The following is a 27,362-nucleotide window of genomic DNA, read 5'->3' on the forward strand; positions in this document are numbered from 1 at the left end:
AAACAGTGTCTGTAGCTGTGCCCCGGTTAGCCAGCAGCCTCTCTAGACACTCACTTGTGTTGCAGTTGGTTGAGATAACACTCCTTCCATGCCTGATGTACCACCTGATTGGTCAGTTGCTTCCCAGAATGCTTTGGGCTGTGGTTGGTGGCTCCAATGGCCCTCTCCTGGGCAAGGAGGATGCTGGACACTGTCACAAAGCCACTGTCTGCTGAAATAATCAACAGATTACATTATTCACTGGAGTTTGTTCCCTTTGGCTGTGGGTGGATGTCTTAAAGGTGCACGGCAGAGACACTTTACTAGGACTCTTGAGATATTGAGAAATTGCAATCGGACACTCAAGAACAACTGCAGCTACAGTACAGCATCATTAGTTTGTTTGTGTCAGCTGTTTTATTTCTTAATTTATTAGATATTCATCAAGTAGACTTCATTCAATGTTGATTATGGATTTTATTGCATTTAGAGTTGGGTTATGGATTGCAGTTGTTTTGCTGTTGTGCAAGTAGAGCTGAATCAGAGTCATTTTGGGTATGTAATTATTCAGGGCCAAGTTCTGGAGTTTATGATGATGATATGGTGTGGTGGTAGAGGCATCCAGTACCTGAGCAGGGCTGTTCAGGTGAGGTGGGCGGAGTGAGGGGGATGCTACAATGGGAGGGGTCTCTGCTGAGCCCCTGGGCTCCGGGGGCAGGTTGGGGCTGGTCCGCAGGCAGGTCGCCATGGGCAACCAGCACAAAGGCTGCTGGGTAGACCATCCTCACACCACCTAGAAGAAGATGAAAGAGTAGTTTAAACCCCCTCACACTCACACAGATGCACTCATATCCACCCCACACACTCCTTCTGGGGCCAATACACACTGGATTGGTTAATCATTGTGTGGCCTACAGCGGCTGGCTGGTACTGGGCTTAGGGAGGTCCGATTTCAATCAGTTCTAATCAATGATGAGGGGTCAGGCATCCAGTCGATGGGCTTGGCAGCCAGTCAATGGGCTGATTACACCATGCTGTGTATCCGTCACTCCCTGGAGCTTCACTGAGCTCCTCTCTTCTCCTATCCCTGGAGCTTCTCTCATCTTCTCCCAATCTCTCCTCTTCCCCTCCCCTCTTCCCGTCTCCTCTCCTCCTCTCTCTACTCCTCCTCTCCCCTTCTCTCCTCTAGTCTTTCCTCCTTACCTCAATGCACTCTGAGAGACATAACACTTCTCCCTTGAGAGCACTGGATCCACCACTAATTAACCACCTCCAGTATCATTTAGCCTCAAACAGACAATGAATGTGCAATCAAAGCTGAGACTAAAATCGATGAAGAGCTGTTGTTCTCTGTAGTTCCCTCTTTAGGTGTGATAATGATAATACATTTCAGTAACACCATATCAAAACCCTTTGCCAATAGCCAACTGTCACCCATAGCCTATTGTTCATGCGTGTGCACTGAGTGTACAAAACATTAGGAACACCTCCCTAATATTGAGTTGCATCCCTCCCCCCTTTTGCAGCATCAATTCGTTGGGGCATGGACTCGACAAGGTGTCGAAAGCGTTCCACAGGGACGCTGGCCCATATTGACTCCAATGCTGTGTGTCAAGTTGGCTAGATGTCCTTTGGGTGGTGGACCATTCTTGATATACACGAGAAAAACCCAGCAGCGTTGCAGTTCTTGACACAAACCGGTGCGCCTGGCACCTACTACAATGCCCCGTTCAAAGGCACTTACATTTTCTGTTTTGCTCATTGACCCTCTGAACGACACATATACAATTCATGTCTTAATTGTCTCAAGGCTTAAAATCATTATTTAACCTGTCTCCTAACCTCATCTACACTGACTGAAGTGGATTTAACAAGTGACATCAGAAATGGATCATAGCTGGATTCACTTGGTCAGAGCTGGGAGGATTGTCAGCTGATGTGGCGCACCTGGGCATGCTTAGCCTGCAGGCTATAAAGGGAGGCCACATCAGCCAACAATCTCTTCCCTGACTGGCAGGCTGGCTTCCACCACCTTTAGTGTTCTTGTTGTTTTCACCATACAACACCCTCTCCACACATCCACACACTGCATACACTACTGATCCTACAGACGTCCACAGCCTGTGTTACATTTTTGTATTTGTTATTAATTAGTTGAATAAATGTATTCCTTTTTACATTTAAGTCATGCGTGGTCTCCCTTTGTTGTTACGAACTATGAGCCAGGTCGTAACAATGTATATACAGCAAAGTGTGTACATTCAATTACATTCAAAGGTAGCAAGCAGGGCCGGCTCCAGGCATAAGTGGTGGTTCCCGAGTGGGAAGTCAGTTTAGGAGTTTAGGAACTGGTTATAACTTACTGTTGACAGTTAGAATAGTAGAATACACAAGGTGCAAGTTTGAAATTTGGTTGTGCATCAGCAGTTTATCTCTTGTTCTGTCAGTCACTGACAGTCAGTCAATCAAATAAAAATGATTGGTAGGTTAGTCTAGCTAGTTATCTAAACTTACAGTAATCATGGTGGAATACTGACCAGGGCACATGTCCAGGGGCCTTGACATCCAGGGGCCCTGACCTCCAGGGGGCCCACATTGATTTTTGTAAGTTTAGCTCACTCTCACTCAGATATTACATAAAAAAGGCTAATATTGGTGGGGGGCCCCACAACCAAATCTCGCTTATGGTCCCCAAAAGGCTACAGTCAGCCCTGGTAGCAAGTGTTTTAAACGTTACCATACATACCTACGATGACCTCGACGGCCACATGACTGTTGGGGTCAAACGGCAGGTCAGTGCCTTCCCTCTCCGCACCCATGCCCCCCATGCCGGCACCTCCTGTTCCCCCCTCTCTATGGCACTGCAGCACCATGGGGTAGAAGTAGCTCCACTCCTCCATCAGCTTCCTCACAGCTTGGTCACTCATCTTATAGGCCTGGCCCGTCAGAGAGCCCGACAGACCATACGGACTCAGGATCACTGCAGTGGCAATGGGTGGAGGGATGGACAGACAGAGATAGAGTCAGATAGATGGACATACAGATGGGAGCACAGACACATATATAGGTAGATATAGAGACAGACACATAGATAGGTAGCAGTAGAGACAGACACATAGATAGGTAGAAGTAGACAGACACATAGATAGGTAGAAGTAGACAGCCACATAGATAGGTAGAAGTAGACAGCCACATAGATAGGTAGATGTAGAGACAGACACATAGATAGGTAGAAGTAGACAGACACATAGATAGGTAGAAGTAGACAGACACATAGACAAGTAGCAGTAGAGACAGACACATAGATAGGTAGAAGTAGACAGCCACATAGATAGGTAGATGTAGAGACAGACACATAGATAGGTAGAAGTAGACAGACACATAGATAGGTAGCAGTAGAGACAGACACATAGACAAGTAGCAGTAGAGACAGACACATAGATAGGTAGAAGTAGACAGACACATAGATAGGTAGCAGTAGAAACAGACACATAGACACGTAGCAGTAGAGACAGACACATAGATAGGTAGAAGTAGACAGACACATAGATAGGTAGCAGTAGAGACAGACACACAGATAGGTAGCAGTAGAGACAGACACATAGATAGGTAGAAGTAGACAGACACATAGATAGGTAGAAGTAGACAGACACATAGATAGGTAGAAGTAGACAGACACATAGATAGGTAGCAGTAGAGACAGACACATAGATAAGTAGCAGTAGAGACAGACACATAGATAGGTAGAAGTAGAAACAGACACAGATAGGTAGAAGTAGAAACAGACACATAGATAGGTAGCAGTAGAGACAGACACATAGATAGGTGGCAGTTGAGACAGACACAGATAAGTAGCAGTAGAGACAGACACATAGATAGGTAGCAGTAGAGACAGACACATATATAGGTGGAAGTAGACAGACACATAGATAGGTAGAAGTAGATAGGCACATAGATAGGTAGAAGTAGATAGGCACATAGATAGGTAGCAGTAGAGACAGACACATAGATAGGTAGCAGTAGAGACAGACACATAGATAGGTGGCAGTAGAGACAGACACATAGATAGGTAGCAGTAGAGACAGACACATAGATAGGTGGAAGTAGACAGACACATAGATAGGTAGCAGTAGAGACAGACACATAGATAGGTGGAAGTAGACAGACACATAGATAGGTAGCAGTAGAAACAGACACAGATAGGTAGAAGTAGAGACATACACATAGATAGGTAGCAGTAGAGACAGACACATAGATAGGTAGCAGTAGAGACAGACACATAGATAGGTAGAAGTAGACAGACACATAGATAGGTAGAAGTAGACAGACACATAGATAGGTAGCAGTAGAGACAGACACATAGATAGGTGGAAGTAGACAGACACATAGATAGGTAGAAGTAGACAGACACATAGATAGGTAGCAGTAGAGACAGACACAGATAAGTAGCAGTAGAGACAGACACATAGATAGGTGGAAGTAGACAGACACATAGATAGGTAGCAGTAGAGACAGACACATAGATAGGTGGAAGTAGACAGACACATAGATAGGTAGCAGTAGAAACAGACACAGATAGGTAGCAGTAGAGACAGACACATAGATAGGTAGCAGTAGAGACAGACACATAGATAGGTAGCAGTAGAGACAGACACATAGATAGGTAGCAGTAGAGACAGACACATAGATAGGTAGAAGTAGACAGACACATAGATAGGTAGAAGTAGACAGACACATAGATAGGTAGCAGTAGAGACAGACACATAGATAGGTGGAAGTAGACAGACACATAGATAGGTAGAAGTAGACAGACACATAGATAGGTAGCAGTAGAGACAGACACAGATAAGTAGCAGTAGAGACAGACACATAGATAGGTAGAAGTAGACAGACACATAGATAGGTAGCAGTAGAGACAGACACATAGATAGGTAGCAGTAGAGACAGACACAGATAAGTAGCAGTAGAGAGACACACAGATAGGTAGATATAATAGAATAGACAGTCAGAGAGAGGAGCACAGAGGTGCAGGATATCAGAAAGGACCGCTCATGTTCAGATTCAGAGATGTGATAATACACATAGTTATGACATTGATGCTCAGGTTAAAACAGAGGCGGGTAAAGACATCCAGTGTGTTGGCTCTTACGTCTCTCTCTTACCCTGGCTGTTTCTCACCTTGTACGGGGGCTGAGGAGGTCTGGGCCAGGCGGATGTGGTCATCAGTGATGTGGTAGGCAGGCTGGTGTTGGGCAATCTCTACGCTGGTGCACACATTACTCTCCCCATGCAGGAAGAAGGTGAAGGAGCATGATAGGTGCTCACTATAGACAGAGAGAGAGAGACACAGAGACAACGTCAGTCACATACAGTCCCTATGCAGTAAAGACTTTTCACTGCAGCGAGAGAGACAATATAGTGACAACATTTCTGGCACTTTGCACTAAGTTGCTGTTATACCATTTAGTTACTATGGTAACAGGGATGGCATTAGCTCCCCATGGTAACTACTGATTAGTAATCGTGAGCTGCACATTTGTACATACAGTACACGTAGATGAGAAAACAGACTTAATGTGTCTTTGAAAAAACAAAGCTTTTCATAAAATCATAGGTCCTTATTGCAGGAATAAATCCTAATTTCCCTATGATTGATTAAAGTGACATAATGTTTATGTATGGCTTCTACTCTTCAGTATACTTCTTGGTACAGTTTATTACGGTGGTCTTTGTTTTATCACACATGTAATAGCTAACCCATTATTGTGATCTATAACTGAAGGTGGGCAGGACATCATTAACCACCAGATGTTAATGATGTGCATTTTTAATCTATAAACCCCATCGCCTGTCTAGCCAGGCTTATAAGCCAGCAGACAATAAACTCAGCATGTAATCTCCATTTGATTACCGTGCTGCCTAGTGCCTATGCAATATCTCTGTACCCTGAAGAATCTGGCCTATGTTAGAGCCGTAATGGATCATCAATTCAATACAGTGGCCACTTCCAAAGCCACACACGGGCTATTTTGGAATAGAACTAATGATAATATCTCAGCGTCTGTTATTCACTGTTGATGTGGCCTGAAGATGGCGCTGAGTGATTGCAGAGAGAGACCAGTTTCTTAGCTACATAAACATTCCTCAAGCTCACCAAGAAAAACATACCATCATAACAGCAGGCGGTTCCAGCACTGCCCTCCAGACTCACACACACACACACACACACACACACACACACACACACACACACACACACACACACACACACACACACACACACACACACACACACACACACACACACACACACACACTTCCTGATGTTCCGGGTGCTGCATCAGGCCATGAAACTCAAACTGGCTTCTGTTCTACAGTACTACATCTCCCATCTCAATAATTTAGCTCTCTACAGCACATGTAATATATATATATATATTTTATTTTATTTATTTTAAATAAAAAAATATGTCGCTCCACTCCACCCCCTTACTTAACGCCATATGAAGAGCTATTTATAGCCGTGAGGGGTGCCTTCGGGGGATAGTCTGTAGTGAAGAGTCCAGTCCAGCCCACCAACACACACACACACACACAAATGCACATATTCAGCCAAGTTGGACCTACTGTATGAAAAGCATGTGTTGTTGTCTGACGCTGCTTCCCTATGGTGACTTTGCATCACTGCCCAGTGTGAACTCATTCATATGAGTGGACAACAGGCCTTTGGGATGCAGTCATGTACAAAATAATGCAATAAGATTAAAGTAGTTCCCTACCTTTTGGAACAGAATCATGATTGAAAATAAGAATTTGTTCTTAACTGACTTTCCTGGTTAAATAAAGGTAAAATTAAAAAATAACAAATAAAAATGTAAGAACGACAGTAAGTATAATTGGACAGTTTCCTAAATTGTCAGCTCCAGTTTTAATATTTCTCATTTCTATGTGGCCAAATTAAACAATTACTTAAGACAAAATGTTTCTCTATTTGTATTGTTCCCCTTAGTTTCACACACTGAAAATGCTTTATTAACCAATCATAAATACAATCTATAACTTTTACAACTGTCTTCTGATACACTTTCTATCACTTCTGGAGAGTCTACACTTGGACTGCCTCTATACACTTTTAATAAGCCATGTGTAAGGAGCTCCCACAATGTCCTCCTCACCTGGGTCATCCTATTTACTCAACAGTCAAGCCCCCTATTTATACTCAAGCAGGAGACAATCTCCTGGGGTGCTCATTTTTTTTACGAGAGCTGCATACAAAAACACACATTAGTCCTTTCCATGACTCCCCCGTGACCCCTTTTCTCCAGACCGCAGTCAGAGCAGGAGAGGGAGGGAAATCTTCATGAAAAATGTTCCGACATAAAAAAAATCACCGCCCAGCTCACTAGCTGGCTTCTCCCCTCCCTCCTTGTCTGTACTGAGCGGGTGGAGCATCCAGCAGTCAGAACACAGGCTGAGTCTTTTCATATTTCAACATTGTGGCAGGGGGGACCTGAGCTGAAAGTCTACTGTACAGACTGACTGGCTAACAGCACCTTGGTATAGTTTACCTTGGTAAATCAACTAGAGCACATACAATGGTTATACTGTACCAAAAAATGATGTCCACAATATAGGGTATGATAACAGTAATGACAATGTACTGTAGGTAAACACAAACAATCATAATATAATGTTTTGCTCCATTTCAGACAACAATACAGACTGAGTACGTTTACATGCACAGTAATATGTCGATATTAAACTGATTGTGGCAGTAGGCAGATTATGCAATAGTCATGTAAACACCTTAGTCTGTTTAGCTTAATCCAAGTACGGTCATAATCGAAGTAAGCGAAGTAAGCATACACTGATTAAAACACATGGTTTTCTGAGCAGTCTTTCAAATGATTAGGACATCTAAAGACCTTTACCTTTTACTGCAGTGGGCTAAATCAGGGTCTACTTTGAAACAAAAGTATACACCTCACACACATGGTTATGAGCTTAAAAAAAGAAGACACCTGTATCATGTTAAGTTTAAATGTATTAAATTTGGAGTTTGCATTACAATATTCCACTTCATATACACCACAGAAGACTGAAATATAACAAAACCGTTTGAAATAGAAACACTGGATTTTCAGCGTAAAAATAATAATACATGTTTATAATTATGAAATTATGAAAAATATTCATAACATTCCACCCATGAGGCCGCTAGGTCATTTTACTGTTGGAAAGGCTACTAGGCGTTCCAGTGGTGTATTTGATCTGCACATGTGCTAGCACCAGCCGAGAGCCTCCCTCTTTAGCACCAGCCGAGAGCCTCCCTCTTTAGCATGAGGGAAGTGAGTTCAGAACAACTGAATGTATCTTAGAGTCTTAGAAATAACTTTCACATACAAACTTTATATCTCCCAACTCAGAAGGAAATATGCTTCTCAAAAAGAACATGGTCGATGTGCAAAAAGGTTTATTTTGATTGGTAACTTTCTGCATTTACCAGAGTGCCATCAGGTAGCCTGATGTCAGATGCGTCCATGTAAACAGGATTATTATCATCGCTGCAACGCCCATACGGACTCGGGAGAGGTGAAGGTTGAGAGCCATGCATCCTCCAAAACACGACCCTGCCAAGCCACACTGCTTCTTGACACACTGCTCGCTTAACCCGGAAGTCAGTCGCACCAATGTGTCGGCGGAAACACCGTATACCTGGCGACCGAAGTCAGCGTGCATCCCATCACAAGGAGTCGCTAGAGCGCAATGGGACAAGGACATTCCGCCGGGCCAATTGTTCGCCGCCTCATGGGTCTCCCTGTCGCAGCCGGCTGGGATCGAACTGTAGTGACACCTCCAGCACTCCAGCAGTGCCTTAGACCGCTGTGCCACTCGGGAGGCCCGCGTGTACAGTGCCTTGCAAAAGTATTCATCCCCCTTGGCGTTTTTCCTATTTTGTTGCATTACAACCTGTAATTTAAATGGATTTTTATTGGGTTTCATGTAATGGACAACCACAAAATAGTCCAAATTGGTGAAGTGAAATTTCAAAAATTACTTGTTTCATTTTTTTTTTTAAAGAATTTCAACAGAAAAGTGGTGTGTGGATATGTATTCACCCCCTTTGCTATGGAACACCTAAATAGGATCTGGTGCAACCAATTACCTTCAAAGGCACATAATTAGTTAAATAAAGTTCACCTGTGTGCAATCTAAGTGTCACATGATCTGTCACATGATCTCAGTATATATACACATCTGTACTGAAAGGTACACCTACCCCGAGTCTGCTACACCACTAAGCAAGGGACACCACCAAGCAAGCGGCACCATGAAGACCAAGGAGCTCTCCAAACAGGTCATAGACAAAGTTGTGGAGAAGTACAGATCAGGGTTGGGTTATGAAAAAAGATCAGAAACTTTGAACATCCCACGGAGCACCATTAAATCCATTATTAAAAAATGGAAAGAATATGGCACCACAACAAACCTGCCAACAGAGGGCCGCCCACCAAAACCCACAGACCAGGCAAGGAGGGTATTAATCAGAGAGGCAACAAAGAGACCAAAGATAACCCTGAAGGAGCTGAAAAGCTCCACAGCGGAGATTGGAGTATCTGTCCACTGGACTACTTTAAGCCGTACCCACCACAGAGCTGGGCTTTATGGAAGAGTGGCAAGAAAAAAGCCATAGCTTAAAGAAAAAAATAAGCAAACACGTTTGGTGTTCACCAAAAGGCATGTGGGAGACTCCCCAAACATATGGAAGAAGGTACTCTGGTCAGATGAGACTCAAATTTAGCTTTTTGGCCTTCAAGGAAAACGCTATGTCTGGCGCAAACCAAACACCTCTCATCACCCTGAGAACACCATTCCCACAGTGAAGCATGGTGGTGGCAGCATCATGCTGTGGGGATGTTTTTCATCGGCAGGCACTGGGAAACTGGTCACAATTGAAGGTATGATGGATGGCGCTAAATACAGGGAAATTCTTGAGGGAAACCTGTTTCAGTCGTCCAGAGATTTGAGACTGGGACAGAGGTTAACCTTCCAGCAGGACCATGGCCCTAAGCATACTGCTAAAGCAACACTCAAGTGGTTTAAGCGGAAACACTTAAATGTCTTGGTATGGCCTAGTCAAAGCCCAGACCTCAATCCAATTGAGAAAATGTGGTATGACTTAAAAATTGCTGTACACCAGTGGAACCCATCCAACTTGAAGGAGCTGGAGCAGCTTTGCCTTGAAGAATGGGGAAAAAATCCCAGTGGCTAGATGTGCCAAGCTTATAAAGACATACCCCAAGAGACTTGCAGCTGTAATTGCTGCAAAAGGTGGCTCTACAAAGTATTGACTTTGGGGGGGTGGGTGAATAGTTACGCACACTTAAGTTTTCCTTTTTTTTTTTCTTATTTCTTGTTTGTCTCACAATTAAAAAATATTTTGCATCTTGAAAGTGGTAGACATGTTGTGTAAATCAAATTATACAACCCCCCCCCAAAAAATCCATTTTAATTCCAGGTTGTAAGGCAACAAAATAGGAAAAATGCCAAGGGGGGTGAATACTTTTTTGCAAGCCACTGTAAATGCTTTAATCAAACTATTATATTAGAGTTTTTTTCAATTGTTAACATGCATTGGTCAAAACTGAAGTCACAATGTCAAATCTCTTCACACAGTCAGCAAAACAGAAGTGTATGTGGACCAAACTGTGAATAATTTTTCATTGCTTCCACACAAAATGCATTCAATGACCACAATCTCCGAAATCCATGAACTCTTTTCTCATTCATACTCCACCACCTGCAAAACTATATATTTGCAGCACGTTTTCATAGAGAGCCTTTATTTTCTATGGTGGAGTAGGTCAGGGCGTGACTGGGGGGTTAGTCTAGTTTATATTTTCTATGTGGGGTTCTAGGTTGTTTTTTCTATGTTTTGAGTTAGTGTTGTAGTCACGGTTTGTTGTTTGTTAGTTTATTGTTTATTATTTTGTCTTTGCTAAAATGTAACTTCTTTAATAAATGATGTGTAACTCAACATACGCTGCGCCTTGGTCCGTTTCTACGAACGATCGTGACAATGGCTTCAGAATGATTTACAGTTTTTTACAATGGCTAGGACTAGAGGTCGATTTGTATTATTTTTCAACGCCGATACCGATACCGATTATTTGAGGACCCAAAAAAGCTGATACCGATAAATCGGCCGATATTTATATACATATTTGTAATAATGACAATTACAACAATACTGAATGAACTTTTATTTAACTTAATATAATACATTAATAAAATCCATTTAGTCTCAAATAAATAATGAAACATTTTCAATTTGGTTTAAATAATACAAAAACACAGCGTTGGGGAAGAAAGTAAAAGTGCAATATGTGCCATGTAAAAAGAGCTAACGTTTAAGTTACTTGCTCAGAACATGAGAACATATGAAAGCTGGTGGTTCCTTTTAACTTCTTATGGCTGGGGGCAGTATTGAGTAGCTTGGCCCGAATAAGGTGCCCAGAGGTGTCCAGAGTAAACTGCCTGCTACTCAGTCCCAGTTGCTAATATATGCATATTATTAGTATATTTGGATAGAAAACACTCTGAAACTGTTTGAATGATGTCTGTGAGTATAACAGAACTCATACGGCAGGCAAAAACCTGAGAAAAAATCCAACCAGGAAGTGGGAAATCTGACGTTGGTCGTTTTCCCAACTCATTCCCTATTGAAGATACAGTAGGATATTGGTCATGTTGCACTTCCTAAGGCTTCCACTAGATGTCAACAGTCTTTAGAACCTTGTTTGATGCTTCTACTGTGAGGTGGGAGAGAATGAGAGGGGAAGTAGTCAGAGGTCGGGCAGAATGCCTTGAGCTCGTGACGCTAGTTCACATGGGAGCGAACTCTGTTCCATCGCAATTCTACAGACAAAGGATTTTTCCGGTCGGAACATTATTGAAGATTTATGTTCAAAACATCCTAAAGATTGGTTCTATACATCGGTTGGCATGTTTCTACGAACTGTAACGGAACATTTTGACATTTCGTCTGCTCCTTGTGAGTTTGGATTTGTTTACAAAACCCGCTAACAAAAGTAGCTATTTGGACATAAATGATGGACATTATCGAACAAAACAAACATTTATTGTGGAACTGGGATTCCTGTGAGTGCATTCTGATGAAGATCATCAAAGGTAAGTGAATAATTATAATGTTATTTCTGACTTCTGTTGACTGCACATCTGCATATCTTTTTGGCTTGTTTGAAATTTGCTACATTTCTACAGTAATACCGTATTGAAATATATTCCAAATAAAAAATATGAAATACTATCAAAACAATTAGACAAACCACAGCCGATATCCATTGTAGCTGAACACCTACAGCCAGGTGTTAGTCTTTCAATTTCATTACCATCTATACTAAAGGGGACATTTTAGGAATAATGTTGTACTGTAATGTAAACATGGACCCAGCCAGAGATAGAGAAGCGGCTGACAGAGGAAGAAGAGTGGCTGGGAGAGGGAGAGAGAGAGCGAGAGGGAGAGGGGTACGGTGGAGGAAGACTGAGAGGAAGATCAAGAGCTGTAGTCTCAAATGAGATTAGGGCTACTATAATTGATCATATAATAAATCATGGTCTATCAATGAGAGAGGCTGATCTGAGAGTGCAGCCCAATCTGCAACGCTCAAAAGTGGCATCTATTGTGAGAAATTTCTGGCAAAAAAACAGGTAAGATGTGCATTCCGCAAGGGCATCTGACTGAACTGCACATTACAGAAGTAAATTGAGCAAAGCCCCCAAACCCACTTGTGTGTAATTGTTTTTGTATTTCTGCTAAGGACCCAACGGTTACCTCCCACAGGCGGGAGAGGTAGGATTTGCACTGTTGTTCAGGAAACTGCAATTGTTGATATGGTCATCAGAGATTCGGGACAGAGTGTTGGCAGACAACATTTCATTTGGAAATATTCACAATGTAAGCATAACAACTATTTCTAGAGTCCTGAAACAACATCAAGTCAGGATGAAGCAGTTGTACACTGTCCCCTTTGAGAGGAACTCTGAACGAGTCAAGCAACTCAGGAACCAATATGTCCAGGTAAGATGACTATAAAATACAGAACTGGTTATGAACAAAACCAAACAGGGCTGAGGCACACAATGGCATGTTTTTAGGTATAATGTAAACTACAGTAATAGCCTAACTCTTATGTTGTTAGTGTTGTTAGCATTTTTTAGGTAATTGTTTTATGAGTGACTGTCACGCCCTGACCTGAGTATTCTTTGTTTTCTTTATATATTTTGGTTAGGTCAGGGTGTGACGAGGGTGGTATGTGTGTTTTTGTCTCATCTAGGGTGTTTGTACTGTCTAGGGGTTTTTGTAGATTTATGGGGTTGTTTTCATCTAGGTGTTTATGTAGGTCTATGGTTTCCTAGATTGGTTCTCAATTAGAGGCAGGTGTTTATTGTTGTCTCTGATTGGGAACCATATTTAGGCAGCCATCTTCTTTTGGTATTTCGTGGGTTATTGTCTATGTATAGTTGCCTGTGTCAGCACTCGTTAGCATAGCGGCACGTTGTTTTTGTTTAAGTGTTCTTCATTAAATAAAGAAGAATGTATTCTAACCACGCTGCGCTTTGTTCTACTCCATACAATGATCGTGACAGTGACTTGTGTGCTTGTTGGGTGACAACCTTTGCTAGTGTTATGGAATAATGAGTTTATTTATGAAGACATGTATGAAGTGTTTTGGTAGTTTTAGTGCATTTTGGATGTGAAATTAACTGATGTGCCAAGCTGAAAGTTGACTAGGAGAACTGTGTAAAGAGTTTTTAAAAAGTGAATTATTATCTATTATGAAATGGGTCCTAGCGATAAAAAAAAAAAAAAAAACTGTAGTTTGGAAACACGGATCAAGGAAGACAGGTTAGTGGGGAAAGAAGAGTGGCAGTGAGAGGGAGAATGCATGGAGGACAAAGGAGAGGAAGACCAATAGCGTGGTCTCTGATGAGATAAGGGTCACAATTATTGACCATGTTGTAAACCATGGTCTCTCTTCGAGAGAGGCCGGTTTAAGGATGCAACCAAATCTGCAGCATTCAACAGTTGCATCAATAGTACAACATTTTCCGGCAAAACAACAGGTGAGATGTGTATCCTTCAATGATAATCAAACTCCATATTACAGTACAATACAGTATGTTTACATTTTGAAATATATTGATTGTTTTGTGTTTTTGAGTAGGATCCAAAGGTTGCCTCCCACAGGAGGGAGAGGCAGAATATTATCAGATGAGTAGGGAATTGCCATTGTTGACATGGTAATTGGCAACAATGCAATAAAGCTGTGGGATATTCAGGACAGAGCTGTAATTCGTCTTCCTCTGACGAGGAGTATGAGAGATCGTACCAATACGCAGCGTGGTAGGTGTTCATGATATTTAATAGAACGGAACACTTAATGACAAAACAACAAGAGAACGAAAAATGAAATCGAAACAGTTCTGTCTGGTGCAGACACACTAACAGAAAATAATCACCCACAAAACACAGATGGGAAAAGGCTACCTAAGTATGATTCTCAATCAGAGAAAAAGAACGACACCTGCCTCTGATTGAGAACCATACTAGGCCAAACACGTAGAAAATATAACCTAGAAAAAAGAACATAGACAACCCACCCCAACTCACGCCCTGACCAACCTAACACAAAGACATAAAAATAAACTAAGGTCAGAGCATGACAGGAGCGCTGGCAGACAATATAACTTTTGAGAATGTGATTATGGTCAGAACAACAACAATTGCCAGAGTCCCAGAGAAACATCAAATAAGGATCAAGCAGTTGTACACTGTACCCTTTGAGAGAAACGGTGAACGTGTGAAAGAACTCAGGTATCAATATGTCCAGGTAAGATGTCTGTTCAATTACCAAACAGGGTACATTTACAGCTATGCATAATGTAAAGTACTGTAAAACTGTGGATTTACTGTATTTGACAGAGTAATGGAGATGGAAGCCAGGCAAACTGCACATACATTCATCTTTGTGGATAAAGCTGGATTCAACTTAGCAAAAACATGCCGCAGCGGAAGAAATGTGATTGGACAGAGAGCAACCGTGGATGCTAACGAGCTAACGTCACAATGTGAGCAGCACTGTCCAATGATGGTTTGCTGTTACACAAACAACTCATTGGCCCCTACAATACAGAGAGGCTCATTTATTTTCTGGATGACCTGCATAATCGACTTGTGCCAGCGGTGGAGAGAGGGGCAAGAAACTCCCCTACCTTCGTTGTTGTGTGGGATAATGTGGCATTCCACCACTCTGCTGCAGTCACAGACTGGTTTGCTGCACATCCTAGGATGTCAGCACAATTCCTGCCTCCACACTCCCCCTTCCTAAACCCCATAGAGGGGTTTTTCTCTGTGTGGAGGTGGAAGCTTTATGACCAGATGTCCTTACAGGATGCCATGAATGCGGGGTGTGGAGACACTTCTCCTGAAGACAGCCAGGGTTGGATTAGACATTCCTGAAGATACTTTCCAAGATGCATCGCCAGCTGTGATGTTGATGAGATCTTGTGGCCAAATGCAGGAGAGAGGGAGAACTAGAATCCTCACAGTACTGTACAGTATGAGTGATTATACTACACATGTTGATGAGAACTAGAACCCTCCCAGTAGTGTACAGTATGAGTGATTATACTATACACGTTGACGAGAACTAGAATCCTCACAGTGCTGTACAGTATGAGTGATTATACTATACATGTTGATGAGTGATTATACTATACATGTTGATGAGAAATAGAACCCTCCCAGTAGTGTACAGTATGAGTGATTATACTACACATGTTGATGTGAACTAGAACCCTCACAGTACTGTACAGTATGAGTGATTATACTAGACATGTTGATGTGAACTAGAACCCTCACAGTACTATACAGTATGAGTGATTATACTACACACGTTGATGAGTGATTATACTACACATGTTGATGAGAACTAGAACCCTCACAGTACTGTACAGTATGAGTGATTATACTATACATGTTGATGAGAACTAGAACCCTCACAGTACTGTACAGTATGAGTGATTATACTAGACATGTTGATGTGAACTAGAACCCTCCCAGTACTGTACAGTATGAGTGATTATACTACACATGTTGATGTGAACTAGAACCCTCACAGTACTGTACAGTATGAGTGATTATACTACACATGTTGATGAGAACTAGAACCCTCCCAGTAGTGTACAGTATGAGTGATTATACTATACACGTTGACGAGAACTAGAATCCTCACAGTGCTGTACAGTATGAGTGATTATACTATACATGTTGATGAGTGATTATACTATACATGTTGATGAGAAATAGAACCCTCCCAGTAGTGTACAGTATGAGTGATTATACTATACATGTTGATGAGAACTAGAACCCTCACAGAACTGTACAGTATGAGTGATTATACTAGACATGTTGATGTGAACTAGAACCCTCCCAGTACTGTACAGTATGAGTGATTATACTACACATGTTGATGAGAACTAGAACCCTCACAGTACTGTACAGTATGAGTGATTATACTAGACATGTTGATGTGAACTAGAACCCTCACAGTACTGTACAGTATGAGTGATTATACTATACATGTTGATGAGAACTAGAACCCCTCACAGTACTGTACAGTATGAGTGATTATACTATACATGTTGATGAGAACTAGAACCCTCACAGTACTGTACAGTATGAGTGATTATACTGTACATGTTGATGAGAACTAGAACCCTCACAGTACTGTACAGTATGAGTGATTATACTATACATGTTGATGAGAACTAGAACCCTCACAGTACTGTACAGTATGAGTGATTATACTGTACATGTTGATGAGAACTAGAACCCTCACAGTACTGTACAGTATGAGTGATTATACTGTACATGTTGATGAGAACTAGAACCCTCACAGTACTGTACAGTATGAGTGATTATACTGTACATGTTGATGAGAACTAGAACCCTCACAGTACTGTACAGTATGAGTGATTATACTGTACATGTTGATGAGAACTAGAACCCTCACAGTACTGTACAGTATGAGTGATTATACTGTACATGTTGATGAGAACTAGAACCCTCACAGTACTGTACAGTATGAGTGATTATACTGTACATGTTGATGAGAACTAGAACCCTCACAGTACTGTACAGTATGAGTGATTATACTGTACATGTTGATGAGAACTAGAACCCTCACAGTACTGTACAGTATGAGTGATTATACTACACATGTTGATGATGTTTTTTTGTCATTATTATTGCAGCCCTGGAATTTCAGGAATTTGTTTTTTGTTTCAACTTCATATTTTTTACAAGTAAATTACTATATGCAAAGATATAGAAAAAATAAAGGCTATTGAAGCAAATTGCTGCATTTCTGATTAATTCCTGTTACATTTACTTAATTACAGTCAATAAAGGGAAAGGTGTTATTCTTATTCTATAACAAAATACCGATTTACAAAGCAATTTGCAAATGCCTGAAGGTACCACGTTCATCTGTACAAACAATAATCCGGAAGTATAAACACCAAGGGACCACGCAGCCGTCACACTGCTCAGGAAGGAGACACGTTCTGTCACCTAGAGATGAATGTACTTTTGTACGTTACCTTGGTGTGAAAAGTGCAAATCAATCCCAGAACAACAGCAAAGGACCTTGTGAAGATGCTGGAGGAAACAGGTACAAAAGTATCTACAGTGGGGAGAACAAGTATTTGATACACTGCCGATTTTGCAGGTTTTCCTACTTACAAACCATGTAGAGGTCTGTCATTTTTATCATAGGTACACTTCAACTGTGAGAGATGGAATCTAAAACAAAAATCCAGAAAATCACATTGTATGATTTTTAAGTAATTCATTTGCATTTTATTGCATGACATACGTATTTGATACATCAGAAAAGCATAACTTAATACGGCCCTCACCTCCTCCCTGTAGGCCGTCTCGTCGTCAAGCCTACCACTGTAGTGTCGCCCGCAAACTTGATGATTGAGTTGGAGGTGTGCATGGCCACGCAGTCGTGGGTGAACAGGGAGTACATGAGAGGGCTCAGAACGCACCCTTGTGGGGCCCCAGTGTTGAGGATCAGCGGGGTGGAGATGTTGTTTCCTACCCTCACCACCTGGGAGCGACCCGTCAGGAAGTCCAGGACCCAGTTCCACGGGGCAGGGTCAGGGTCGACCCAGGGTCTCGAGCTTGAGGACGAGTTTGGAGGGTACTGTGGTGTCAAATGCTGAGCTGTCGTTGATGAACAGCATTCTCACATAGGTATTCCTCTTGTCCAGATGGGTTAGGGCAGTGTGCAGTGTGGTTGCGATTGCGTCGTCTGTGGATCTATTTGGGCGGTAAACAAATTGGAGTGGGTCTAGGGTGTCAGGTAGGTTTGGAGGTGATATGGTCCTTGACTAGTCTCTCAAAGCACTTCATGATGACGGAAGTGAGTGCTACGGGGCAGTAGTCGTTTAGCTCAGTTACCTTAGCTTTCTTGGGAACAGGAACAATGGTGGCCCTCTTGAAGCATGTGGGAACAGCAGACTGGGATAAGGATTGATTGAATATGTCCGTAAACACACCAGCCAGCTGGTCTGCGCAAGCCCTGAGGACGCAGCTGGGGATGCCGTCTGGGCCTGCAGCCCTGCGAGGGTTTACACGTTTAAATGTTTTACTCACGTCGGCTACAGTGAAGGAGAGTCCGTAGGTTTTGGTAGCGGGCCGTGTCAGTAGCACTGTTTTGTCCTCAAAGCGAGCAAAAAAGTTATTTAGTCTGTCTGGGAGCAAGACACACTGGTCCGCTGGTTTTCTTTTTGTAATCCGTGATTGACTGTAGACCCTGCCACATACCTCGTGTCTGAGCCGTTGAATTGCGGCTCTACTTTGTCTCTATACTGACGCTTAGCTTGTTTGATTGCCTTGCGGAGGGAATAGCTACACTGTTTGTATTCGGTCATGTTTCCGGTCACCTTGCCCTGGTTAAAAGCAGTGATTCGCGCGAATGCTGCCATCAATCCATGGTTTCTGGTTTGGGAATCTTTTAATCGTTGCTGTGAGTATACCATTGTCAATGCACTTTCTAATGAACTTGCTCACCGAATCAGCGTATTCGTCAATGTTGTTGTTGGACGCAATGCGGAACATATCCCAATCCACGTGATCAAAGCAGTCTTGAAGTGTGGGATCAGATTGGTCGGACCAGCGTTGAACAGACCTGAGCGTGGGAGATTCTTGTTTTAGTCTCTGTCTGTAGGCTGGAAGCAACAAAATGGAGTCGTGGTCAGCTTTTCCGAAAGGAGGGCGGGGGAGGGCCTTATATGCGTCGCGGAAGTTAGAATAACAATGATCCAGGGTTTTACCAGCCCTGGTTGCACAATCGATATGCTGATAGAATTTAGGGAGTCTTCTTTTCAGATTAGCCTTGTTAAAATCCCCAGCTACAATGAATGCAGCCTCAGGATATGTGGTTTCCAGTTTACATAGATTCAAATAAAGTTTGTTCAGGGCCATCGTTGTGTCTGCTTGGGTGGGAATATATACGGCTGTGATTATAATCTAAGTGAATTCCCTTGGTAGATAATGAGGACGACATTTGATTGTGAGGAATTCTAAGTCAGGTGAACAGAAGGACTTGAGTTCCTGTATGTTGTTATGATCACACCACGTCTCGTTAATCATAAGGCATACACCCCCCCCCCCTCTTCTTACCAGAAAGATGTTTGTTTCTGTCGGCGCGATGCGTGAAGAAACCAGCTAGCTGCACCGACTCCGATAGAGTCTCTTGAGTGAGCCATGTTTCTGTGAAGCAAAGAACGTTACAGTCTCTGATGTCTCTCTGGAATGCTACCCTTGCTCGGATTTCATCAACCTTGTTGTCATGAGACTGGACATTGGCGAGTAGTATGCTAGGGAGTGGTGCGCGATGTGCCCGTTTCCGGAGCCTGACCAGAAGACCACTTAGTTTGCCCCTTTTACGACGTCGTTGTTTTGGGTCGCCGGCTGGGATCCGATCCATTGTCCTGGGTGGAAGGCAGAACACAGGATCCGCTTCGGGAAAGTCATATTCCTGGTCGTAAGGATGGTGAGTTGACGTTGCTCTTATATTCAGTAGTTCCTCCCGACTGTATGTAATGAAACCTAAGATGACCTGGGGTACCAATGTAAGAAATAACACGTAAAAAAAAATACTGCATAGTTTCCTAGGAACGCGAAGCGAGGCGGCCATCTCTGTCGGCACCGGAAGCACTGTATTTGGCTAAGGTGTATGTAAACTTCAGACTTCAACTGTTTGTGAAAAACAAACCTCATAATTTATGTAATGCTCTCTGTTGTTAGTGTTTTTTAGGTCAGTGTGTTATGAGTGACAATGTATACTTTCTGAGTGACAATTGTTGCCAGTGTTATGGTCGAACGAGCTTATTTTGAGACGTGTGAAGTGTTTTGGAGGTGAGAAACTGTTTGGCCAAGATGTATGTTGGTAATGCAGACTGTGCGAAGAGTTTTGAAAAAGTGGCTTCAGTATTGATCAATGCTTGTTAGCAATTGAAAACAACTGTAATCGGACTATCCAAAACAATCACATTATTGCGTGTATGTAACCGTACTCACTGACATGATGAAAATGGCACTTGACTGACCACGTGAGGATCTACAAAAGCAGAGGGTCATACAACAGTGAGATTGATGCAGCCAGTCCTTTGCAAATGGCATTTTTCTGCACAGTAAGCGTGTGTGTGTCAGTGTGTGTGGACATTGGGTTCCTGCCTCTGAGGGGGTGCTTAGGCAGTGCTGTGTGCCATACAATGCTCAGTGGCAGGCAGGCCAGCAGGCTAGGCGGAGATGTGCTGTTTGCTGAATAAGCCGGGTATTAATAAATGAACAGGAGTGATGGTGGAGCCCCGGGGCTGACAACACTGGAGGTAGAGAGAGGTAGGAGAGAGCGGAGAGAGTGGCGAGGAAGCGACAGCAGCAAGGAGAGAAAGAGAGAGCTGGAGAGAGAAAGAGGAGAGAGGGGGAGGTGAATAATTCAGCGCCACACACTCTCAGATTCCTCCACACTTAATGCTGAGATCACAGCCAGGTTTAATGGCTTGGTACTGAGCACAATTAATGCTTTTATGCTCAAATCAATCACACACTGCAGAGCAGGAGAGAACCCATACACAGTCACTCCATCTACTGTCCCCGGGACCGTGTGTGTGTGTGTGTGTATTTGTCTTACCTAAGAGCCCTACATATCACAGCAAGGTTGTTTGAACACATGTACGTGTGATTCAATGCATACACCGAGCATGGCTTTGTTCTGTACGAGAGCCACTGGTGATGTCTACGAGGTGACAACATTTGTTCCTGTGTCAATGGCACCACACTGAGCAGCCTGCCACACAACATGGACCAGCACCACTGGGGGGTCTGAATAATGGTGAGTGAGAGAGAGAGAAATTATATTTTGTGTTCTGGCTAGATTTCATTATCCACACTCATATGCATACTAAGCACACCACGTGCATTTATACACTAGCGCAAATGTGAATCTCCATGCGATGATCCCCACTAATCTGTTCCACCACTTCACTGACCCGACTTTGGCTCCCCGCACCACTGCCGAATCTCAATTGTGAATTATCTTAATCTGTCTGGGTGATAATGACTGTTACTAGACGAACGGGCAGCTCAAATCTGCTGTGACCTCTTTACAGACTGACAGAACAAGGCTGACGCCCGTAGCATGACAATGACCAGTAGGAAGACCCTCTGTCTCCTCTCCCATCCCTTCCAAACGCCTCTCATTTTAACCAGGAGATCAGGAGAATGCAGCCACCCAGCCCTACATTATTAATTGGCTGCCTGGTGAGTGGCCTTAGCCTTTGTTGCTGCTAGCTAGCACAATGTTAGCGCTTAAACAGAGAGCTATCAATTTATATGGCTGCTGCTGTTGAATAAGGTGACTCCTGGTTCAAGGACAAACTATTGTACATGTCATGCACAGTACACATACTGGTCCTTTCAAAGCACCACACAATGATATCAAATGGAAATAATGCCAATTTATATTTTATTTGAGTGTTTTTAGTGATCAGTGTTGCAGATAGACATAGTGCAAACTGGAACAACATCCATTATTATATGCTCTATATAATACAACACAGGAACCAGGGGCTTAAGGAAAGTCTCTGTAGATGGTAAATAGCCTACAGTCAACAGATCTCAGAAAGCTAGACAGACTTTACCTACACATTGGAGAGCACAGCTAGCTATACAAGGAGGATACGGTGGCTGCTGTGCTGGTGTATATAAAGCCTTTATTTCTATTGATCCCCTCTCTCTCCTCGGTGACCGAGGTGTTTACATGGCACTATTTCAATCACAGAGGATAAAGGAAATGTTTCCCTCTGCTGTTTGTAAGTCAATAAATGGGCCTATTAAAGGATTGTGAGTTTTGAGATGGGGAGGTAGGGAGGTGAGGAGTTAGGGAAAAGGGGAGGGGGAGGGGGGAGGTGAGGAGGTAGGGAGAAGGGGAGGGGGTGAGGAGGTAAGGAGGTGGGGAGGGGGGTGAGAAGGTGGGGAGGAACGAAGTGGTGAGGTGAGGAGGTAGGGAGAAGGGGAGGTAGGGAGGGGGAGGTGAGGGGTGGGGAGGTAGAGAGGTGGGGAGTTGAGGAGGTGAGCAGGTAGGGAGGTGGGGAGGTAGGGAGAAGGGGAGGGGGAGGTGAGGTGGTGATGTGGGGAGGTGAGGATGTGGGGAGGTGGTGATGTGGGGAGGTGAGGTGAGGAGGTGGTGATGTGGGGAGGTGGTGAGGTGGTGGTGAGGTGGTGAGGAGGTGATGTGGTGATGTGAGGTGGTGAGGTGGTGATGTGAGGTGGTGATGTGAGGTGGGGAGGTGAGGAGATGGTGATGTGGGAAGGTGAGGAGTTGGTGATGTGGGGAGGTGAGGAGATGGTGATGTGGGGAGGTGGTGAGGAGGGTAGGTGAGGAGGTGAGGTGGTGATGTGGGGAGGTGAGCTGGTGATGTGGGGAGATGGTGATGTGGGGAGGTGAGGAGGTGAGGAGGTGGTGAGGAGGTGAGGTGGTGATGTGAGGAGGTGGGGAGGTGAGGTGGGGAGGTGGTGAGGAGGTGGAGAGGTGGTGATGTGAGGTGGTGAGGAGGTGGTGAGGAGGTGGTGAGGAGGTGATGTGAGGTGGTGATGTGAGGTGGTGAGGTGAGGAGGTGATGTGAGGTGGTGAGGAGATGGTAAGGAGGTGAAATGGTGATGTGGGGAGGTGAGGAGGTGGGGAGGTGAGGAGGTGATGTGAGGAGGAGGTGGTGAGGAGGTGATGTGAGGAGGAGGTGGTGAGATGGTGATGTGGGGAGGTGAGGAGGGGAGATGAGGAGGTGGTGAGGCGGTGATGTGAGGAGGTGAGGAGGTGGTGATGTGGGGAGATGAGGAGGTGGGGAGGTGAGGAGATGGTGAGGAGGAGGTGAGGAGGTGAGGAGGTAAGGAGGTGGTGATGTGGGGAGGTGAGGTGGTGATGTGGGGAGGTGAGGTGGTGATGTGGGGAGGTGAGGTGGTGAGGTGGTGATGTGGGGAGGTGAGGAGGTGAGGAGGTGGTGAGGAGGTGAGGTGGTGATGTGAGGAGGTGGGGAGGTGAGGTGGTGATGTGGTGAGGTGGGGAGGTGGTGAGGAGGTGGAGAGGTGGTGATGTGAGGTGGTGAGGTGGTGATGTGAGGTGGTGAGGAGGTGGTGAGGAGGTGGTGAGGAGGTGATGTGAGGTGGTGATGTGAGGTGGTGAGGTGAGGAGGTGATGTGAGGTGGTGAGGAGATGGTAAGGAGGTGAAATGGTGATGTGGGGAGGTGAGGAGGTGGGGAGGTGAGGAGGTGATGTGAGGAGGAGGTGGTGAGGAGGTGATGTGAGGAGGAGGTGGTGAGATGGTGATGTGGGGAGGTGAGGAGGTGAGGAGGGGAGATGAGGAGGTGGTGAGGCGGTGATGTGAGGAGGTGAGGAGGTGGTGATATGAGGAGGTGGGGAGGTGAGGAGATGGTGAGGAGGAGGTGAGGAGGTAAGGAGGTGGTGATGTGGGGAGGTGAGGTGGTGATGTGGGGAGGTGAGGTGGTGATGTGGGGAGGTGAGGTGGTGAGGTGGTGAGGAGATGAGGAGGTGAGGTGGTGATGAGGTGGTGAGGTGGTGATGTGAGAAGGTGAGGTGGTGAGGAGGTGAGGTGGTGATGTGAGGAGATGAGGTTGTGAGGTGGTGAGGTTGTGATGTGAGATGGTGAGGTGGTGATGTGAGGAGGTGAAGTGGTGATGTGAGGAGGTGAGGTGGTGATGTGGGGAGGTGAGGAGGGGAGGTGGGGAGCTGAAGAGGTGGGGAGGTGAAGAGGTGGGGAGATGAGGAGGTGGGGAGGTGGGCAGCTGGGGGAAAATGAGGGCGCGATAGGAAAAATAAATAAATATGAGACAGGAGAAAATTTGAAGTATATTCCTAACTGGGAGGAGGGATAATTAATAGCAACAATTAATAGCAACATTTTGCATGTAAGACATTTCTGGTAGAATTGAAACAGTTCTGACCCCAACCCTGATGGTGTCTAAAACAAGTCTAGCATTATCACAGGTCACTGATGTGGTATTGTTCCATTCCCCATTAGTGTTGTTGTTCAGCTGAACAGTAATATGTCTGGGAGTCACCATGATGAATTGAGCCACTCAGAAATAAATCAGGGTATGTTTTCTAGGATACTTTCATCCCACCAATTACAATGCTGATGTGAACCACAATGGTTTAACCTGATCACATACAAATGAACAGAAATGAACAGTAAATAACTGCGGATGCCATTACTATCATTCCTAAGCAGTAGTATGTACTGTAACAGGCTGGTTGGTAAATGACTGGCACTAAAAGGCGTAGTATGTTCTCGGCTTCTTTCCCTTCTCCCTCTTCAGTCATCTTCCAGTTGAAAGGGGCTAAACTGAGCAGTATCCCATGAAGAAAGCCCAGTGGTTAAAAGGAGGGAAACGTCTTGTGAAGTGACTGAGCCACTCAACCCTACGAGTCAATTGCAATGGAAACCATTGGATGCACATACCTGCGCTGCACCAGGACCCCTACACAAATGTGTGCAAACACAAACACACCCCTTAGCCAGGTTCAGCTCAGAGCAAGCCCTCCTTATCCCTTAGGAGTGTGCCACAATCACTGAGGCTTCAGAGCAGTCAAACCAGTAGAATGAACTGCCAGTGATCTGTTCCATCCTCTCAGCCACACGCAATGGGAAACAATTAACACGCCACTCGGAGATGCATCTCTCCGGATGTGAAGGTGTGGGGGGAGGGAGGGGGGGGGGTCTCCTTTATTTGACTTTCCTGAGGTAATGGAGTGACCTTGTGATGTAGCCTGACACCAAATGTCCGTTGCCAGGGAGATGGTTAATGTCTCAATGTCATTGGCTCCCTCCTGGCTGAGGGGAGAGGGGAGTGAGGGAAGCCATCCAAACAGCCTCATACTAGGAGCACACACACACTATAAGACACATGCACACACTCACATACATACTAGAGGTCGACCATTTAATCGGAATGGCCGATTAATTAGGGACGATTTCATGTTTTCATCACAATTAGTAATCGGCATTTTTGGACACCGATTATGGCCGATTACATTGCACTCCACGAGGAGACTGCGTGGCAGGCTGACTACCTGTTACGGAAGTGCAGCAAGGAACCAAGATAGGGTGCTAGCTAGCATTAAACTTATCTTATAAAAAACAATCAATCTTAACATAATCACTAGTTAACTACACATGGTTGATGATATTACTAGTGTAACTAGCTTGTCCTGCGTTGCAAATAATCAATGCGGTGCCTGTTAATTTCTCATCGAATCACAGCCTACTTCGCCAAACGGATGAATGAACAAGCGCATTCGTGAAAAAAGCACTGTCGTTGCACCAATGTACCTAACCATAAACATCAATGCCTTTCTTAAAATCAATACACAAGAATATTTTTTAAAACCTGTATATTTAGTTAATATTGCCTGCTAACATGAATTTCTTTTAACTAGGGAAATTGTGTCACTTCTCTTGCGTTCAGTGTAAGCAGAGTCAGGATATATGCAGCAGTTTGGGCCGCCTGGCTCGTTGCGAACTGTGCGAAGAATTTGCCAGAATTGTACATAATTATGACATAACATTGAAGGTTGTGCAATGTAACAGCAATATTTAGACTTAGGGATGCCACCCGTTAGATAAAATACGGAATGGTTCTGTATTTCATTGAAAGAATAAACGTTTTGTTTTCAAAATTATAGTTTCCGGATTTGATTTGACCAAAGTAATGACCAAAGGCTTGTGTTTCTTTGTGTTATTATATTATAATTAAGTCTATGATTTGATAGAGCAGTCTGACTGAGCGGTGGTAGGCAGCAACAGGCTCGTAAGCATTCATTCAAACAGCACTTTCCTGCATTTGCCAGCAGCTCTTCGCTGTGCTTCAAGCATTGTGCTGTTTATGACTTCAAGCCTATCAACTCCCGAGATTAGGCTGGCAATACTAAAGTACCTGTTAGAACATCCAATAGTCAATGGTATATGAATTACAAATGGTATAGAGAGAAATAGTCCTATAATAACTACAACCTAAAACTTTTTACCTGGGAATATATTGAAGACTCATGTTAAAAGGAACCACCAGCTTTCATATGTTCTGAGCAAGGCACTTAAACATTAGCTTTCTTACATGGCACATATTACACTTATACTTTTTTCTCCAACACTTTGTTTTTGCATTATTTAAACCATATTGAACATGTTTCATTATTTATTTGAGACTAAATTTATGTTATTGATGTATTATATTAATTTAAAATAAGTGTTCATTCAGTATTGTTGCAATTGTCATTATTACAAATATATATACAAAAATCGGCCGATTAGTCGGTATCGGCTTTTTTTTGGGTCCTCCAATAATCGGTAATGGCCTTGAAAAACCATAATCGGTCGACCTCTAATACATACACACAAACACCATGTGCATGCAATATACACACACACCAATATTCATAAACCCATTTGCACTGTTGGTATGCAAAGAGAATGAATTATCCCTCACACTACAAAAGTACCTAAAAAGCATAATTCTTTGTCTGGCATCAACAGACAGTGAGTTGAGAGGACCAGAGAATAGCACCTAATCGTGAATATACAGATGTAGGATCTTAATTTCATCACCCTTGTTGCAGGAGAACATTCTTGCGGGAAATGTAAAACTAGTCGTGTATTTTAGGTTTTAAAAGGCTTCTGAAGTTTGTGATTTCCACTTTGATATTTCAGAA

General features: G+C 43.7%; 1 protein-coding gene across 5 annotated transcripts in view; it reads right to left on the minus strand.

The window, feature by feature from the left end:
- Positions 1-27,362, minus strand: part of LOC109868120 (mediator of RNA polymerase II transcription subunit 13-like) — a 112,900-nt gene that overhangs the window by 21,467 nt on the left and 64,071 nt on the right. For 4 of the 5 annotated variants that reach the window (XM_031802863.1, XM_031802862.1, XM_031802861.1 and 1 more), the window contains exons 5-8: positions 5,158-5,303; positions 2,726-2,959; positions 608-772; positions 55-211 (exon numbers count right to left, since the gene is read on the minus strand). In XM_031802863.1, coding sequence (XP_031658723.1) covers positions 55-211; positions 608-772; positions 2,726-2,959; positions 5,158-5,303 — 702 coding nt within the window. The remainder of the gene's footprint in view (positions 1-54; positions 212-607; positions 773-2,725; positions 2,960-5,157; positions 5,304-27,362) is intronic. The other variant, XM_031802860.1, reaches the window with a different exon arrangement.

The sequence above is a fragment of the Oncorhynchus kisutch genome, linkage group LG23 (genome assembly GCF_002021735.2).
Source record: "Oncorhynchus kisutch isolate 150728-3 linkage group LG23, Okis_V2, whole genome shotgun sequence".
In the NCBI taxonomy this organism is placed as follows: Eukaryota; Metazoa; Chordata; class Actinopteri; order Salmoniformes; family Salmonidae; genus Oncorhynchus; species Oncorhynchus kisutch.